Source organism: Apus apus, chromosome Z (genome assembly GCF_020740795.1).
Source record: "Apus apus isolate bApuApu2 chromosome Z, bApuApu2.pri.cur, whole genome shotgun sequence".
Classification (NCBI taxonomy): Eukaryota; Metazoa; Chordata; class Aves; order Apodiformes; family Apodidae; genus Apus; species Apus apus.
The window spans coordinates 35,284,422-35,303,158 of NC_067312.1; the positions used below are offsets into that span (position 1 = coordinate 35,284,422).

At 37.0% G+C, this 18,737-nt stretch overlaps 1 protein-coding gene across 5 annotated transcripts in view; it reads left to right on the top strand.

Moving 5' to 3' along the window:
• CNTLN (centlein) overlaps positions 1-18,737 on the top strand; it is a 195,481-nt gene that overhangs the window by 108,354 nt on the left and 68,390 nt on the right. For 3 of the 5 annotated variants that reach the window (XM_051643115.1, XM_051643120.1, XM_051643118.1), the window contains 2 exons: positions 13,172-13,269; positions 18,381-18,472. In XM_051643115.1, coding sequence (XP_051499075.1) covers positions 13,172-13,269; positions 18,381-18,472 — 190 coding nt within the window. The remainder of the gene's footprint in view (positions 1-13,171; positions 13,270-18,380; positions 18,473-18,737) is intronic. The other 2 variants (XM_051643116.1, XM_051643119.1) reach the window with 1 other exon arrangement.

The following is an 18,737-nucleotide window of genomic DNA, read 5'->3' on the forward strand; positions in this document are numbered from 1 at the left end:
CTACAACAGTGACCTGCTTGGTTGATGCAGGGCGAGCGGTGGACATCATCTACCTGGACTTCTTTAAGGCTTTTGATATGGTCCTCCACAGCCTCCTCCTGGAAAAACTGACTTGTTATGGCCTTGAGAAGTGGTCTGTGTGGTGGGTGGGGAACTGGCTGACAGGCTGTACTCAGAGGGTGATAGTAAGTAGTTTCTCCTCAAACTGGCAACCAGTCACAAGTGGGGTCCCCCAGGGATGATATTGGGCCCAATGCTGTTTAGCATCTTCATAAGTGACCTGGATGTTGGGATCAAGAGAACCCTGATGAAGTTTGCTGATGACACCAAGATGAGTAGAAAGGTTGACGCTCCAGAAGAGAGAGCTGCCCTCCAGGATGACCTGGACAGACTGGAGGAGTGGGCTAACAGAAACCTTACGAAGTTCAGTGGAGAGAAGTGTTAAGGTCTTGCACCTGGGAACACACAACCCAGGCGTGCAGTTCACACTGGGATCCACATGGCTGGAGATCAGCCCTGTGGAAAGGGACTTGGGGGTCTTGGTGGATAACAGGCTGAACATGAGTGAGCAGTGTGCTGCAGGGGCAAAGAAGACCAGCAGGATGCTGGACTGCATCAACAAGGGCATCACCAGCAGAGATAAAGAAGTCATCATCCCGCTCTACTCAGTGCTTGTCAGTCCACACCTGGAGTATTGCATGCAGTTCTGGTCCCAGCTCTACAAAAAGGATGCAGACATGCTGGAGAAGGTCCAGAGAAGGGCCACAAGGATGATCAGAGGACTGGAGGGCCTGCCATATGAGGAGAGGCTGAAAAAACTGGGTTTGTTCAGCTTTGAGAAGAGAAGGCTTCGGGGACAATTCATTACCGTGTTCCAGTACTTAAAGGGTGGCTATCAAGCAGGTGGAGGATCCATTTTTACATGGAGTCACCTGAAAAAGACAAGGGGTAATGGGCACAAGTTGCTTCTGGGGATGATTCTGATTGGACACAAGAGGTAAATTTTTCGCCATGAGGACAGTAAACATTGGAATAGTCTCCCAAGGGTAGTGCTAGATTCCCCCACATTGGACAGTTTTCAGTCTCAGCTTGACATGGTGCTGAGCCATCTCACATGAGCTACAGTAGCACCTGGAAGGGTTGGACCAGATGATCCCTGAGGTCCTTTCCAACCTGCATTCTATGATTCTGTGATATTTAATCAGGCTTTTGTTGTCTGCAAGTATTTGTACAAAATCCAAGCAGTATTATCCAATCTCTATAAGCAGCCTGTAGTATTTTAGTGCTTTCTCACAGGATGAGACTGTCATAATGAAAACAGGCAGTTGTACCATTAAACATTCTTCCATAATATATAAGCAGGCAAAGGAAGAAGGAAAAAGTTGTGTTAATGATAACATTTTGGAATTGACATGCACAAAAGTAGCAGAGGGGTGTTGGAGAAAGGTAGAGACTTTAAGTTAGCTTCTGATTGTATCACTTGCTTGAAGGTGTTGCCTGCCTTGCTGTTGAGTCACAGTGATTTCTGTAGGTTATCTGAGTGTTACAGAAATGAAATATTTTAGTGTTGATAAGCACCTGTCTGCAAGTGCCATCTTTTTCTTATGTCTATTGCCTAGACAAAAATTTTTCAGCATTTAGATGGGAATGTCTGATTTATCAGCCCAGAGACATATATGTATATATAAAAAATATAAATATAAATATCATAAATATAATATAAATATAAAGACTGTGCCTTGTAAAACTGTGCTGACTGTTCATACGAAGAAGCCCGTGAACCTACAATCTGTGACACCAGGGCACACCAAAGCTAGTAACATAAGCTGTCAGGGTGCTGTATTAAGACAGTAATGAGTGAGTAATGAATATAGGTTTCTCTCCCAACAGCTTCTGTGAAGTTCCTGGGAATTAGCAAAGGGAAGCACTGCTTAGTGCTTTCTGGCAAGAGTGGAATTTAGCATGCAATGCTAATTTCCCATTTTCCTTACATGTACTGATTTTGGAAGGGAAAATAACACATTTTCAAATTTAGGTATATCTCCTCTTTGCTAATACCATATGGAACTTCAGAAACTGAATTTTGAAAATCAGACACATTAGGTTTATTCAAAGACTGCAAATAATATTTTACAATTTAAGTATTAAGCAATGTTTCTGTATTCTTGTGCTGTCTCTTAAACTCTTCCCTAAAATGTACAGTTCTGCAATTCCAAAGACTCCGGTGTGGATCTACGTGAACCTTGTCTGTGATCCAAGATTATCTTTGTGATGAACTACTTGTTTCTCTTTAGCTGCATAAGGCAGAATATGCATATACATACACAAGTTGAATCTGTCTTGATGGCTTTAGGTACTTTTTCTAATTTATAAAGAATTCAGAATGCTTTGGTGTAAGAGGTATTGTTCTATTTACTTTTTTCAAGCACAATCACATGAGAATAGACATGGAATCTTCAAATTTTTCCTAAAACTCAAGTATTTTTGTGTAAGAAATTGATTTGCATCTTTACTTTGCATTACTGGAAACCAGCTCTATACTAAAACCAATAAACAGTAATAGAGACTTTGGTGTTTGGGGCATCTGAAGTTTTTATTAAGGTTAAAAGCAGTGATGTGACAATGAAACTCTCTTGATATTCAAGGAGTACTTACCGTATGTGCTTCTCTGATTTATGTTGATTACGCTGGTACCCTAGTCATGGCCCTTCAGGTTGAATCCTTTCTGAACTAAATACAGGTAAACACTGTTTATGAGGTGTTCTGACAGTCTTGTTATAAAGGAATTAAAAAATTACAATTAAATAATAACTGAATTAAAACAATATAATATTAATATTTTAAATACATATTTTGGTCAATCAACTAGGTTTTATGGTAATTCTTCAGTAATGGTAAATTATTCAGATGGTAAATCTTCAGTAATTACTGAAAATTACTAAATGGTGTATGAAATTTTTAGTAAGGATTTCTTCCATCCTTTTGCAAGCTAAAAGTTATGGTGTATGTTGAAACTATTTTAGTCACTAGTCACTAGAGAATCTTTGGGTTTTGAGTGAGTATTAATTTAAAATATATCTCAAAAGTCATTCTTGACAACTATGACACTTCACTTTTTTGTTATGTGAAACAGACATTGGATTTGTGGGGGGAGAGTTGCTTTTATCCTTTTTTACTGCTGAATGTGGGTTGTAAATCAGAGAGACTTTACTTAGCACCAACAGATATCGCTTCCTTCAATTTTCATCCATCCTATAAGTGACTGAATTGGGAAACAAGAAAGGTAAAGACATATTTCTAGGCAGTGAATGGACAAAGTGAGATAGATAACTCAGTGAGTCTGTGTAGTCAAATATTCCATTTCCTAGGTTAATTAAGACTACAGTTTTCTTTGTGTGAACCGTAAGTTTACAATTTTCTTCCTGTAAAGGATTTCCCATAAATCATACTGAATACTTTGAATGTTTACAAAATGTAAGTAATGCTAGTACTTTTTGTTTTACTCTTCTTTTCGCAGCATTATCCCCAGACATATGTAATGGTTTTTGCTCTCTCATACAGTCTAGATCAAACAACTGCTCCCAGGTTTGCTCTCACCTCCCAGGGCTGTCAGTTGACACATAAATATACAGACCCATTAAAAGAGCATGTTTTGCCCTTACTCCAGGCAAAGGTTCTTGTAATGCTGTAGGAAAAAAGCGAAGAAATCCTATCAGGGTAGTATTTCATACATAAAAGTTGGAAAAAAATTCTGCTTAACTTGGTTCTCATGACTTCTAAACAATTTTTGAGTTGTAGAAAATTAAACTCAGAATTTGCATTGTGACATATCAGAGTCCTCATCCTCATTTTCGGCAGCCTCTTAATATTTTTTCTGTATGAACTTTTTACAAGAGTATCTGTAGTATGCATGTACATTCTACTTTGGTTTTACAGAGTAGTTTTTACCCTTTTGAGGAGTCATGAACAGAAAGTAGAATTCAGTTTTGCTTACCTAGAAGAACTTCCTATGTTGATCTGCTGCCTTTCTTCTTAAGCTCCTTTCTTTTCTGTGGGGAAGAAAACAGCTGCTTTTGCTGTCCTATTTTTCTTGCTAAGATTATTAGGCTGTTTGGCTCAGGCTTCGGATAAGAAGAAGCTCCCTGGCATTACTTTGACCCACTGTCTTTAAAACTTATTTTTTTTTATTACTGTAATAAGCAACACTAGTGTTTCTTTTTGAGGACCCTGATAAAAAGCATGGAAGCCTCGCTTAGCAGTCTTTTTCTGATTTTCTTCTTAATTTGACTTTCCAGTCTTTAACAGTCTTCCATGACTTTGGAGGAAAACATTTGAAAAGGCAATAGGTAACCTCTTGGACTCAGAGGAAGGTTTCCCTGACTGCAGCAGCGCCTGAACTAGCCCTCTGATATCTGTCCACACCAGCAACAGTATGCATTAAGAGATTGTGGTTGCTTCTGCTGATTTCTCCAAAGAGTCATCCTGCTGCAGTCTTACAACATGTAATCCTTGGGAAGGAGTCAGTTTCCTCAGTGGGTTATTCCTTCTTATGTATTCAGCTCTATTAGAAATGAGCTTCTCTGCTTGGTTTTATTTTGCAGATAAAATTCCCTGGGACAAGTGGAAAAAAAAGTCTTATTGTTTGTTTGGATGTTTATTTTAGAGTGCCATGAGTCTGCTCTCTTAATTCGTTTTATCTGTATGCAGAGGAGTGTAGGAGTCTCCTGCTAGCCCCTACCTGTGAATGCTGAAAGCTGCTGATGAGCAATGACTGACTTACGGGATGTGTATTACTCAGGAGACAGCTGTTCGCTACAGGACTAACTAGAGTCTTCTGACAGTGGGTTAACATAGGATTGGCAACTCTTGAGAGAAAGAAAGGAACCCTTTAAACTGATAAGTGCAGAGAGAAAGTTTGTGCTATAGTTCAGGCTATCTTGCTAATTTACCTTTTCTTTAAGGCATTGAGACTCAAGTGCGCATGTGTATATTTACCATAGACTTGAAGCTGTGTGAGAGGTCCTGATGGTATCTTTAGAACTGCTGACAGTTAAAAATGATGAGTACTAGGAAATTTTGTTCTAACAAAAGGTATATTTTGCAGAAGCCCTGCTTATATGCAGATGGTACAAGCATTTCACTTATTCTAGTAGCTTGATAAGTAAGCAACTGTTACAGAGAATTTCTTGCTGATGTCTCGCTATAATCTAAAAGAAATGAGAATTCCTTTGGCAAAACTGATTCTACAGCACTGTTTTTATTATACTCTTATTCCTATATTCTAAATGGGTGAGTATTACAGAAATAACAAAAAATGGAGGAGTTATCAAAAGTATTATAATGCCATAAAAAAGAATATACAGAATATTCTAGGATACTGGAAAGAGCAGATACTATACTTGTGGGTCAGCGTCAGTATCTTTAAAAATGTATGCAATACCAGCATAAATTATTAGCTTAATAGATTTGATCTCTCTGGATTTCTTACCATTCACGTTTTAATATTACCCAGTGAGACTGTGGCAATCATGGCTTGAGTACAGAAATGAAGCATTGGTACATAAAACAGGGTGCTGCATGTTTTTCTGCCCCACTTGGTGCCATTTGTACAACCAAGATTTACTGTCACAAAGTTATTGCTAGTTATTGAGGTTGTTCTCAGGATGTGAAAACAAAGATTTTATTCCTGCTAACTTAGGATGCTGATTTCTGTTAACAAGAGGGCTTGATGGCTTCTCTTTGCCCAGGAAGGTGTTAGAGATTGTTCTTTGACAATGTAATCTAGAACATTGAAGACTGCTACTGGCCTGGACTGTTTCTTTACAACAGAGTAAACTTAAAAAGGATTTTGGAGTAGGTTATCTTTTCAAATGTTTTTTTGCCTTTTCAACTTCTTTTGAAACCAGATAACAAAATGCTTCTTGTTGAGAAAAAGTTACTGAAGAAACAGAGTAAAATTCTACCAGAGGTTCTTAAAAGCAGCATAACCTTGCTATGCAGAAGGCTGAAAGCCATGAGGCAGTTTCAGATCTGCCTAAAGGTAAAAGCAGTACACCAATTTGTAGGCTTTGTATGGCTTTAATGCACTTTTCCTCCCTCTGATGGGCTATCACTTGAATGTAAATGTTGTATTTGAAAATAAAACATTTGAATGTAAATAAGAGCCAGGTGCATTTTCTACAAAAAGTCATAAATTCTAAATTTTCTCAGTCCACTACTTTTATTACTCTTTCACACCCATTGCAAAACTAGTCTTTTTTCCTTCCCTCTTCAATAAATGTTCCTGAGCAGAAAAGTGTGTGTGGGAGCTGAATACATATTTTAAGTAAGCTTTTCAGTTCATCTAATAATTATAGAGTTAGATTATTTCTTCTTTAAATTAAAAAGAACAGTTACATAGTCACTCATAGTTATGTACCCTTTATTATCAGCAAATTTGGTAGGGCTGTTGCTGTAAATTTTCAGGGTACCTTTCTGAGTTATGCAGTCTTTTTTTGGACTCTGGAAACCTTGACTATAAACTAACTGAAAAGACTTTCACAGTGCCATCAGAAAAGAATTGTTTGCCATGTTTTGAAAACATCTGATACCTTTTCAGCTTAAAAACCACAAACCAAAGTCATTGAAATGAACATGTGTGAAGAATGCATCTAGATACAGGCCTAGTGACAACTGCAATTTCAACATTGCAAGCTTTTGGAAGTGCCTTACAATGTTAGCATTACCATTGCCGATATGAGTTTAGACTTTGAGTTTAATGAAACTTAATAAAGTTTAACTAAGTGGTTACTTATTCTCTTTCCATCTGGATTGCTGGTAGGTATTCTGAGTAATGAATCTCTTTTGCCCAATGTTATTCATGTTTATAGTTGTAAGATGGTTTATGCAATTTTTCAGAGACAATTATGAGCAGGTTTTTTGTTACTTTTAAAACACCTTGAAATATAGTTAGGTTTTATTTTTTAGATCAATTTATTAATGGTTAAGAGCTGATATATAGAATTCTGAAGTTTCAGCATCCTGCAAGGTTTCACCTGCTTCACATATCAATATAAAAGATTGTGTAAGCTGTCAGAATACTTCAAAGTATTTCAGAAACATTTGCACAAAGGTCATGTCTAGTATCTCTCTATTGTTTTAAATGATATCCTAGGAACTTTTAAAAAGTTTGAATAGTAGTAGAATAAATACACAGTATGAACATGACAGACTGTAAAATGCAGTAGTAGCCTTTGACTTTGTCAAGAGAAAGGTGTGAAGATGTGAATTTATCATGAGCTGGAAGTGATCAATTTATACTCACACTCCTCATTCCTCTTGACCTCCATATTTCTATTGCATTCAAATCCCATCATTATTCATTCTTGAATTATGGTTCAAAGGTCTATCTTTTCTCTGAGTCTATAGAGCAGACTCTTTTTTCCAAATAAAAGGTTTTGTTTTCCTGAATTTATCAGAAAGTTTATTTTAGATCAGATACAAACAATTTAAAATATGCTGTTATTTCTTCTTTTGGTTTAAGTCAAGCTTATAGTTGTAGGTGATTGTAAAATGTGAAATTTGTGGAGCAGTTCTAAAAAAAATTGCTGGAAGCACAGTTAAATGGCGATTAATGTAAGACGTCTACAATATACATCTTACTCGAAATTGACTAGTTTTGCAACGTGTTCAACTCCCAGTGTTTCTAGTATCAAAAGATGGATGAGGCAAGTACTAATGTTCAAAGATTGCTTTTCAGTATCCATGCCTCAAGACTACAGTCAACTAGAAGCACTTCACACTGAAACTACCTCTCCACTGTAGAAATATCTTCAAAGATTCCATCTCTCAGCTTCACTTTGTGTCTTGGATCTTTTCAGATGACATAAGGACGTTACCATTTGCTCAGCATTTGCTAAATCAAGCACAAGTTTTTAAGTGCACAAAGAAACCCCCTTTCAGTTAAGATCAAAACCTGGTGCATTTTTTCTTTCCATTATTTGATGTGTTAATTGAAACTGAACAATGCAAAAACCCATGCAGTAAATCCAGTGAGCATATGCTTAATATAATTGCAGCAGATATTTGCTTAATCTGCTAAAACAGTGTTGGAAGGTTCTATTCAGTGTCTGAACTTTGACACTGCTATTCTGACTCTGTAGTTCCAGTAGGTTAGTATTCTGTATTACTACACACAGAGCTTATTTTTGATTCTTTGCATTGAAGGAATGCAGATGCAATCCTTCTTTCACCCTCAGTAAGTGAGGGAAGCATTTTCTGTCACTAGAATTCGTGCAAATGGGTCACAGATCTCTCCAAGTGCCTAACCTGCTTTGTAAAAAAAGTTAACATGGATTATTTAAAAGATTGGTGGGGCAGGTGTAGTCTGTTAAAGCAGTTCCCCTTTTGGGTTTCAGAGATTAGAAAAAAAGAAAGAAAACAAGAAACTCATGAGGAGTTTCTCATGAGGAGAGGCGAGGTGAGGTGAGAGGAGTTGGTTGAGGAGGCTACACCTAAATACATATATATTTATACACTCAGGAAGCAAGTAGCATTCTCCCCAGTGGAAGCTCTCTTGCTCAACCTGCTGTTGAAAGCAGTTGCAGTTCAGCAAGCTTGCTTAGGATCTTGTTTCTCCTTTTCAATCCAGATCTCAACTATTTGGCAATAAGGAGGTGAGAAACCATCTCAACTGCTGTCACAATCTGGTATTCGGATACGTGGCAATTTTTTACGGTCTTGCCAGGACAAAACAAAGATAACACAACATCAGGTGCACAAAGAGGCAGCGGGGCTGGCGTGCGGTCTTCCGAGAGATGGGGCAGAACCCCCTTGCTTTCCAACACTCCTCACCACAGTCGGAGGCTGGTGCGGCTGGATTCTGCCTCCCCTCTCCTGGGATAAGCTGCACGGCAGCTGCACCCTTTGTTGTCCTGCAGGACCTGAGAAGAAGTTTAAAGGTGATCCCAAATAGTGAAACTAAGACGCAAACGAGGTCAGATGTCACGCACACAACAAACTTTTATTAGAGTAACACAGCAAAGTCCCTAGAGCAGATAGGACAGGGAGGAAAACAGAGACCGAAAAGAAAGGAGAAAGCAGAGATACAGAGGACAGCAAGAGAGAGCATAGTTACCATCACAGTCCAGCGATGTCGTCGGTGGGGAAGTGGTTCCTGGTGGTGAAGTGCTTCAAATGCCCCACAGAGTCTCAGATTTTTATACAGTTCTTGCTCACTGCACCCCCACTTTTCTCCCTGAATAAGGGAGAAAATCCTTCTATCTTCTCCATGCTCGTCAGAGATAGCAGGGGGCAGGTATGATGCCAGGGGCTATGTAGGCTTTGTTTGGCTAATTGATGAGATCAGCCGTTACAAAAGAGGAGGTTGAGACAACTGGCACCACAGCATTAGTGGAGTTTTGGTCCTAGGAAGTGGCTTGAGATGGGCACTCTTTGTCTTGTCCTGCTAAGTCGGTGGTTTTCATATCAAGGCCTGGTTATCACTGGATATTCTGCTCCCAGCGCCAGCTGTAGAACTCCTTTGTCTCTGATCTCAGCATGTCCCACACTAAACTCCCCAGTTCTCAGGTACTTGTCACAGGAGGGGAAGCAAAACGGTTGGATGGGTTGCTGAGACATCTCTTTAGTCCATCAGCAAATGTTGTTTAACTCTCAGATGCCACAAGACAGACAACAGATATCCTGAGTGCCAAAGTCCATCACTTATCTCTTGGATTGTTCAAGACAAGCACTATACATCCTGAATGCCACAACTACCTTGCCAAATTCAAGGTAGGCACCATTGCCTGCTCTCCCTTTATTCTTACATCTTGTCATATCCTTAGAGGCAGTCAGGTTGGGAAAGCAAAATTTTTTATTGGTAAATCCATTCTAGCTGTTTGCAGTCACATTCATTAGGTGGCTGGACAGTATTTCCAGGATGATTTGCTCTCTAACTTTACTAGGAAAAGAGGCAAGGCCTATATTTCGTCATGTTTTATCCTTTGTAAAGATGCGTTAATGTGATGTTTGCCTCTAGTTTTGTTTTTGGGGTTTTTCGGGTGTTTTTTTTTGGTGTTTGTTTTTCTTCTTACATTTAAATAGTAGCAGAAAAGAATGGACCAAATACCTTGGCCTGGGGATATTCACTTTTCAGAAAGGGCACCACACAAAAATGAAGCAACTAGTCAAAAAACTGAGTGCTAGAATAAGCAGTACAAAAAGCCTGTGAACAATTGGAGACTGTTAAGAAAGGTGCTGTAGCTAAAACACAGATGAAATATGTGCTACAATTTAACTGAAAAAAAATCCAGAACCAACCCCCACCCCAAAATAGTCTTAAAACGTAACCTGTAAAGACTCAGTGGGAAAGTTTTTGTTGGACCTTGCCAAGAAAAGATAAGCATTTAAAACTTAAGCTTGTATTGGTGAGAACGTGTAGGCCAATGGCAGGATGAATGCAAGTGGAAAGTTGAGAAGGATAAAAAAGGCTCTTGAAGAGTGGTTTCCAAAGATGCTTAAGCTGCAGTAGGAAAACTTTGCTTAAATAAAGTGAAAAAGAAGCCAGTTAGAAAATTTTAGGTTTGCGTGATAGTAACAGTGTAAAAGGACACAGTGAGTTTGCAGAGCCATAAAAGAATAGCTCAGTGAATCATTACCTTGGTCTTCCCTGCTGAAGATGCTAAGAAGATGCCAAAAACCCATGTATTCTTTGTAGCAGATCGATCAAAGGTGTTAGATCTGTTTGAAGTAATTATGAGGTCAAGTAGATGAGTTATTTTTTAATATCTTGATGCTAACTAGTATTTTCACACCCTAAGGAGTGTGAAGAAACCAAAGTATGAAATTACAGAACTGTTACCTAAAATTGTAAGTAGCCACTGTGCTGGTTGACTGGCAGGATGCCACTGTAACTTCTGTCTACAAAATAGGCACAAGACAAAGCAGCAGACTAGTGGACCTGACTGCTTTCATACTCAGAAACATGGCAGTCTGTCTTTAGAAAAAAGAGGTGAAAAAAACCCCAACAAACCCAAAATGGAGAGAGAGGGGGATCACTGCCACAGATCAACCAGGTGGGGAAGCACCAGTGTGTAAATTCCTTGTAAAAGGGAAGTGCTGCTTCATTAACCTACTGCAATTGCAACTGGTGTGAATAAAATCTGATTTGTATTTTCCAGCTGCCTTTGACAAGACTTCACATGAAAAGTTATAAAGAGCTTCTATTCCTGCAGGATTGGAGGAGAAGTCCTTTTAGCAGCAGAGAAGCAGTTAAAGTAGAGGAAACACAAGATAGTGCTTACATGCCACTTTCGGGATGGAAAATTGGAATCAGGCTGCAGAAACTGTTAAGGTTGTGCTCTTTCCTGAGTAGCATCTGCTTTTACCTGTTCTGGAGACAGAGCACTGGTGATGGATGGACCCAGTGCTGGTCTAACCCAGTTGGGCATTTCTAGCATTTATGCAAGCCAGTCATTGACTTTTATGGGTTGGATTTTGTATTACACATGGTAATTTTATGTCTAGGCTTACCTGAAATATTTCTGGTTCAGGTAGATCTTATCTTTAGTTGGGGAGTGTTTCACAGACAAATTAATTTATTTGGAAGTGCTTCAAATATTCAGACTACAAACTTAGCCCTTCGCTTATTTAGTATCAGTTACTTACTTCTGCATGTCTTTCATTACCTGAAAAAAATCGTTATGTAAAAGTTATCTCTTTTAAAAAATCATGTGCAATTATGTTTAGAAGATAGATGTTCAAGCAGGAAGGATTCTAAAATATCCTTAATTCCCTCTCTTGTGTTCACATAACATTGAATACAGTCTTCAGTTATGTAAATGTAGAACATTGTTTCAAGGAAGTGATTTGTCATTCAGTGCAAAAAGTGAACATGCTATGAGGAGTTAAGACACTGTGGAGGCCACTATGCTGTGTTGTATAGAAATTTATGATGACTGAGGCATGGAGAATGAAACAAGAGAAACGAAAGCGAACCTGTGAAGGCAGCTGAATGATCCTGAAAATAGCTAGAATCTTGGATGTCATACAAAGCAAGTTACTTTAACTTCTCATGTTTCTCATTTGCTTTGTACTTCATGTGAGACTGCAGGATGTAATCGCAATATTTAGAGTTACAGCTGAGTCAGACACCCCTTAAACATATACTGTTTAAAATACTCTGTATTCTGAAAGAACATTTTTTTTTTAATCCTTGCCTTAAGTCAGCACATATTTTAGCTCAATTTTCCTTGTTCCTTATCTCAGATTTTGTAAAGCATAAATTTCATGTAAAACGGTTAGATGCTGCAGTAGATCAGAAAAGGCTGTGAGGTAATCAGCAATTTAACCCTCAGGAAAGACCTAGCATCATGTGTATTTGTATTAGGATATGAGGTTATATGTTAAATATAATCTGCAAATTAAATGACTGCCATATGTTCCATGTGCTGTAGGATCCCAGGCTAAAATAGGTGGGGATCTTATTGCTGAAATAGTTTACAACTATATAATTATTTTTTTTTTTCAGAAAACATTGGTACAGATGAACCATTTGAATTAATTTCTTTCATTCTAGCATTCCTCAGTTTGTTTTTGAAACTTTAGCATTAGTATCCTGACAACTTTTTTGATATGTAATTTTAATACAATGAAGAACAGTAATTCAGGTCTTTTGTTGTACAGACCTTTGCTGGTTGTTACTAAGAATAAACTATAGTAGTAATATACTACTAGATCAGGGATGGAAAAGGGGGGAGAGATTTTGTGAATAAGTTTCTCAAATAGTTGGTGGAAAAAGAGGAATGGTGAGATATATCTGCACAAGGTTAGCTGGCGGTTTCCTGTGATACTTATTCCCCTCCTAACACGATTCCACCTCCTAATGGTCTCCTTTACATCTCAGACATTTTCTTGCCTAAAAAGGACTGGCTAAAACTTCTTAGTGTGTTACAAATGTCATTATACCTGAATTTTGTAAATTGCAACTTATAAATTTTAGTCAGCTGTTGTACAAGTGGCTTTTTATGTTTGAAGTATGCTAGGTGTCATCAAATGAGGACTTATTTCTGGGTGGTGACAGCTTTTTCCCCAGTAATATATTTATACCATTTTGGTTTAATTTTTTAAGTCGTTTTAGTGGTGTCTGTATGATTGTTCTGTGGTTCTTACTTTTAAATTTCCTCTTTTATAGGCTGAATCTTGAAGAAGAGTTGGATCAGATGAAAGTACACCAATCTGTGGGTACGTTCACAATACAGGAGTTTAACTGTTTACAAAATAAAGGGGAAGGTATAGTATTTTATATGTATATATGTAGTCTGCTATAAATATAATTTTTAAGGTTATTTTCTCTCCAGAGTTTATTTTTTCTTCAATGTGTATTTTTTAAGCATAACGCCATAGATATTTTTATTGCAAAGGGTTTAGATAGAGTCAAAAGATTATAAAATTATTTGGGTTGGAAGGGATCTCAAAGATGATCTAGCTGCAACCCCTCTTCCATGGGCAGAGACACCTCCCACTGTACTCAAAGTCCTCTCCAACCTGGCCTTGAAACATTCCCAGGGAACTGGCATCCACAGCTTCCCTTGGCAACCTGTTCCAGTGTCTCATCACCCTCATAGTGAAGAATTTCTTCTTAATGTGTAACCAAAATCTACCCTCTTCTGGTTTAAAGCCATTAAAGTTCTCCACATGCCTATCAATGAAAATTTTTGTATATAGATATACACTAAAATATGTTTGGAACTTATGTACATATACTACATATAAAATTAGTTAATTATTTTTATGTTTAGTATGTGGAAAATCTAAAACATGTATATATGTTTGTGAAGCTTTCTCCAGGGTATAAATAGTTTTTGCAGAATTGAAAACTGTGGTGCAGAAATTACACGTGCATTCAGACTTCTTTTCCAATACTAGACACATCAAGCATGTAATTTTGAAAGGAAATAAAAACAATAGAGCTCTTGTAAGAATTGATCATGAATAAATTCTCATAAATCTTTGCAATCTTTACAGTATTTGATGGTTCTGTGAAGATGGGTCTTTGTGATTTGGATAGATAATATATTACCATTGTTTCTCTGTCACTGCTCTGATTCTTTGTATTATTTGCTGTTCCTGAATGGCCTGGTACAAGTATTTGAGAGCAGATAGTTACAATTCAGCTGGGTTTCATATTTGTGGTGAATTCTTTATGCATAGTATTGTGCAAGGAAGGAAGTAGAAAACTTGGACTCTGCATGTTCTTAGCAATAAATGCACAACATTCTTTATCTCAGTTCTCTGCTGTTGTCTCTTTTCTTTTTTTGAGATAATGGTGGCCACTTGAATGAAAAAATAAAGGTTTTTTCCCTTTATTTTAAATTTTAATACCTATAAAACTGAGTAGAAATATTCAGATGCTGAGTTAGTGTTTTGTTTTGGTCCATGTGTTCTTACGTTTTACTTTCACAGGCCCCGACAGAGCTGAAGGGAGCTAGTGAAAGTTTCAAATACTGACTATAAAGATCACTTTTTTGCTTTTGCCGGTTTTGTCAACCTTTACACAGAGAGAAGTGGAAAGGCAACCAGCAGGGAGAAGGAGTTGAGGACCTGCTGAGCAATAACCATGTGTTTCCAAAAAACAGTCAGATCCTTGAAACTACAGTTCTTGACATGTTTAGTGCTTTAACAATAAGTCTTTTATTCCTTCTTTTTTTAAAAATTATATTTTCAGATTAAAACATACCCTCTTTTGAAATTGTGTGGCTGGATACACACTTCTTGTTTGGTTATTGGTATGATGATTAATTATTTTTGTCTTGGGACTAAGAGAAAGGTATCAGTGAAGTACATTAGGCAAATTTTATTTTCCTTTTCCAGCATTATTTATAGATATCATTTCAATTAATAGGCAATTTTTGTAAAATCAAGTCCAAAGAACAGCACTTGTTAGCACGTAAGACTGAAATTACTCCAACCATTTCCAAACTTCTACCAATTGAAGTATAAAAAAATAGCTGCAAACCTAGTAATAAAAAGTAATTTCCATGTTATTCCTCTTGAAAATCCTAGGTATTGCAGTGAGGTGGACACTTTATAAATCAATTGACATTTTCTAGAAGACTACACCATAATGACAGAAACTGGATGTCCATCTTTGAGCATAAATGAGTGTATCTGAGCAGTTCTAGCTCATGCACTAAGAAAATGCATACACCCTCTGTCCTAAAATAGGGATTAAATTCCTTCATTTTCCCCAATTAAAGTACAACCTCAGGTGTACTATCTGTAATTTGCTGAGAGTCCAGACTTGATATAGTTTAAATACATTTTGTTCACTTTTAGTAAGTATGCTTACTTTACTAAAGGAAACCTGATTTGAATTTACTCAGCTTATTAATGATGTTGGAATTCACTTTCACCTTAGCAGGTACCTGTTTAAATCAGGCATTCTAATATCAAGGGATAAATTCAGAAAAAAGTGGTTGAGCTTCCCTGTATTAAAAAAGATAGCCGCTATCCTCTTGCTTGAATAGGCATCAATTGTGTTTGTTGCTCTTCTGTATTGTTTTTCAAACCCTGCTGGTCAAAGATGAAGGAGGTTGGGGAAAAGGAAACTCTGCTCCTGCCATGCCCAATTTCTTTCTATTCTGACTCAGTTTTCCAAGTGCTTCTTTCATCATTGCCAGTTATTTTCCAGCAGTTATTAAATCCAAATTCAATATTAATGCCATTTCTGTCATTATTTGTGTGTCAGTGTTAAGAATGTGTTGGCAGGTACTCATGCCTTTTCCTCCAAATGCAGGAAAGTGGATCTATCTGATACTATTCAGAAAAACAGCAAGTGCCTTGTTAAAAGAATGTAAATTGATGGCTCTCTGTTTATTCAAGGAGGCAGTTTGAAGGCTTCTTTTGTTATGAGACTTCTGAATTACTGTGTTCCCAGCGCATGTGTGACAATGACATTCCCTTCTGGTCTTCAAAATGTTTTTTCTCACCAGCTATTTCAGACTTAGCACATCTTTGGGAGCACTGCTTTCAGGAACACAGTGGCTTTCTGCACCACGGCATCCCCTGTCTGTTAAGAGGATTTCTTCACCTGGTGCATACTAGAGGCAAAAATCTCATTTTTTGATGGTTCATGTAGGAACTCTGTGAGTGACTAATACACAGCTCTGATCTTTTTGAAACTGGTAGCTTTTTCTCTGTTTCAGAAGGCTTTCTGCAAATACTATCAGTGAGCTGTAGTATCATAGTTCAAGTACCATTATGGCAGCAGTGTTGAAGTAACTTATTATCAGGTTTGGTGACTATTAATTAGGAATTAAGTGTTACATTCTAAAGCTGGCAGTTAACTGTGTTTTCTCAGTGGGACATAAGTATACTTCTGTAACACCACAGTAATTTGATGACTGAAGATAGTGGGGTTTATGACTTGTGGGTCTATTCCTTGAGGGACAGTTTGGAAGTTTTTAAGTAGAGTATGATGGGTAGAGTGTATGTCTTGCGGTATCGGCTGATATGATGAATCTTTCTGCTATCATAGACAGTCAGACATTTATAGGCAATGCTGTTTCATTGCCTCCCTAACCAGTTCCTGTGAACAATTGCATAGCAATTAGAAGGGAGGATGGGAGAAAGGGGCTGAATAGGCCATTTGTTTTCTGCTCAATAGAAAGTGTTATGCATCAATGACCTCTGGCTTTTCTTTATTTTTTTTTTGCGTGTGACTTCTGTTATAATACTGAACATGTGTGTTTTCTGTCTATCTTGCAGAAGTATTCTTTATTCTCAGCATATAGTATGTTTATTTATAGATAGAGTTTTAAATTGTATTTTAATACATCCGCATAATAAGTGTAATACCTTGTGTGCTTTGATCACTTTCTTTGACTATGAGAAATAATTTTTCTTTTCAGTGGAGTACAGTAAATGCTGATATAAAAGCTACAGCAGACATTCAAATGAGTGAATATTTAGAAAAAGATGAAAAGCATGTTCATATTATCTTTGTGTGTTACTTAAACAATGTTGTAAATGTATGCAGTATCACTGTGCTGGGGGACTGTAGTCTGAAATAACATGGGAACTAACATATTAATATCAAGGTAAAGGTACATATTCCCCAGACGCATAGTTTTACCTTTTTCAGCTTTTATTATCTTTAGAATAGTGTTCCATTTATTTCATGAATACAGAAGTATTAATTGGCCATGACATGTTCCAAAGACAAAAGAAAGGTCTAATTCACTCTAACAAACTTGTTAGTCACTGTTTACATCAAGAGGATTGTGAATCTACAGAGAGTAACACTGTTTTCTTCTACACTTGCTTTGTTTATAAATCAAAAGTTTTTAAGTGACCTGCAATGTCTGCTAGTAGTTTGAAATGATACTTCTAAAGCAGACCTCCACCATGTAGCACAGATAATACATAATCCCTTAAGATTAAGTCTTTAAATTAATTTGTGGGGAAGAAGAGCAAGAAAAGAAATGTTAATATTGTGTTTCAACAGTGTTGGAGTTTTTTGTTCTTTAACGTAATATTTCGTGTTCTAAGAAAAAATCATTCTGAAATGTGTAATTGTTCATTTGTGTCAGCAGTGGGCAATCTGTGAATGTTAAGCTTTAGGTTCAGATCTAAACACAATATATTTTACCTCTGATTTGCCATATGTATTAGTACTTCAAAACTTTTTCTTAGCATTCTTCTCTATGAATAGATCTAATTTTTACTTATTTGTTTTGGCGAGATTTATACTACCTAAAGTGCAGAGCTGTTTCTGAGAGTGACGTTTAGTCATGTTCACTCTCGTTAGTGGCATCAATTTCTAATTGTTATGAATTCACAGGATTACAATGGAAAAATTTGTCTGATTTATCTGGTGAAGTACATGATCTTTCACTTAACAAAAAAAAAGGGGTTTAAAGTTTTCATCTGTCCTAACTCTGTTACTGTCTGCTTTGTTCATCAATCACTCTGATCCTCCTAGCAGGGGACAAGACCTAGAGAACAAAACTGGTAGTGACTGTGTAGATAAAAAGGCAATGAATTCTGCTTTTAAGGCATAGAGGGAATAGTCTATAAAAGAATAAAAATCGGAATGAAAGTACAGTGTCTTTAACCTGCAGATCTATTGTACCTTTGAAAAGCTTGTACTCTGAAAAAAAATACTGTGATGGTACTAAGATTCATAATTCTGTGACAGAACACTTTGAAAGAGGTCACTCTTTAGAAACTGACCAAAAGACTTGTCAAAAAAATACACCACATTATAAATAATTGCAGTAGTAAAGAATGCATTTCCTTAAATTGTCTAGGTATTGTTTTAGTGAAGTACTAGGTGTCTCAATGTATTTATAAATATTTATTTATTTTGTGATAGAGATGTATTATTTATTTTCTGATAGAGCCACCTTTTAAGCTTAGTGAAGATGATGGGCTGAAGAACAGTACTCCAAAGAAGAATACAAAAGAGATTTCCCATCAGAGATTACGGAAGGTATGATACCAACCCCAGAAAACAGATTTAAATTTTAGTGTACGATTAGTATATATATAAGTCAGTACTCATGAACTTAGGCCATTATTTCCCTTTTCTAATTTAAAATTCAGGATTTTCAAAATTGTGTGAGAAATGAATTTTAGTGAAGTAGCTGTGAATGTGTCGTGAGATAAACATGGTTAATGTCAGAGAAAATTAAAAATATGTTTGGAGGTAGCATGCTGAAAAGTAATGAATTATCTGGAGGTAACATGTGCTTAGT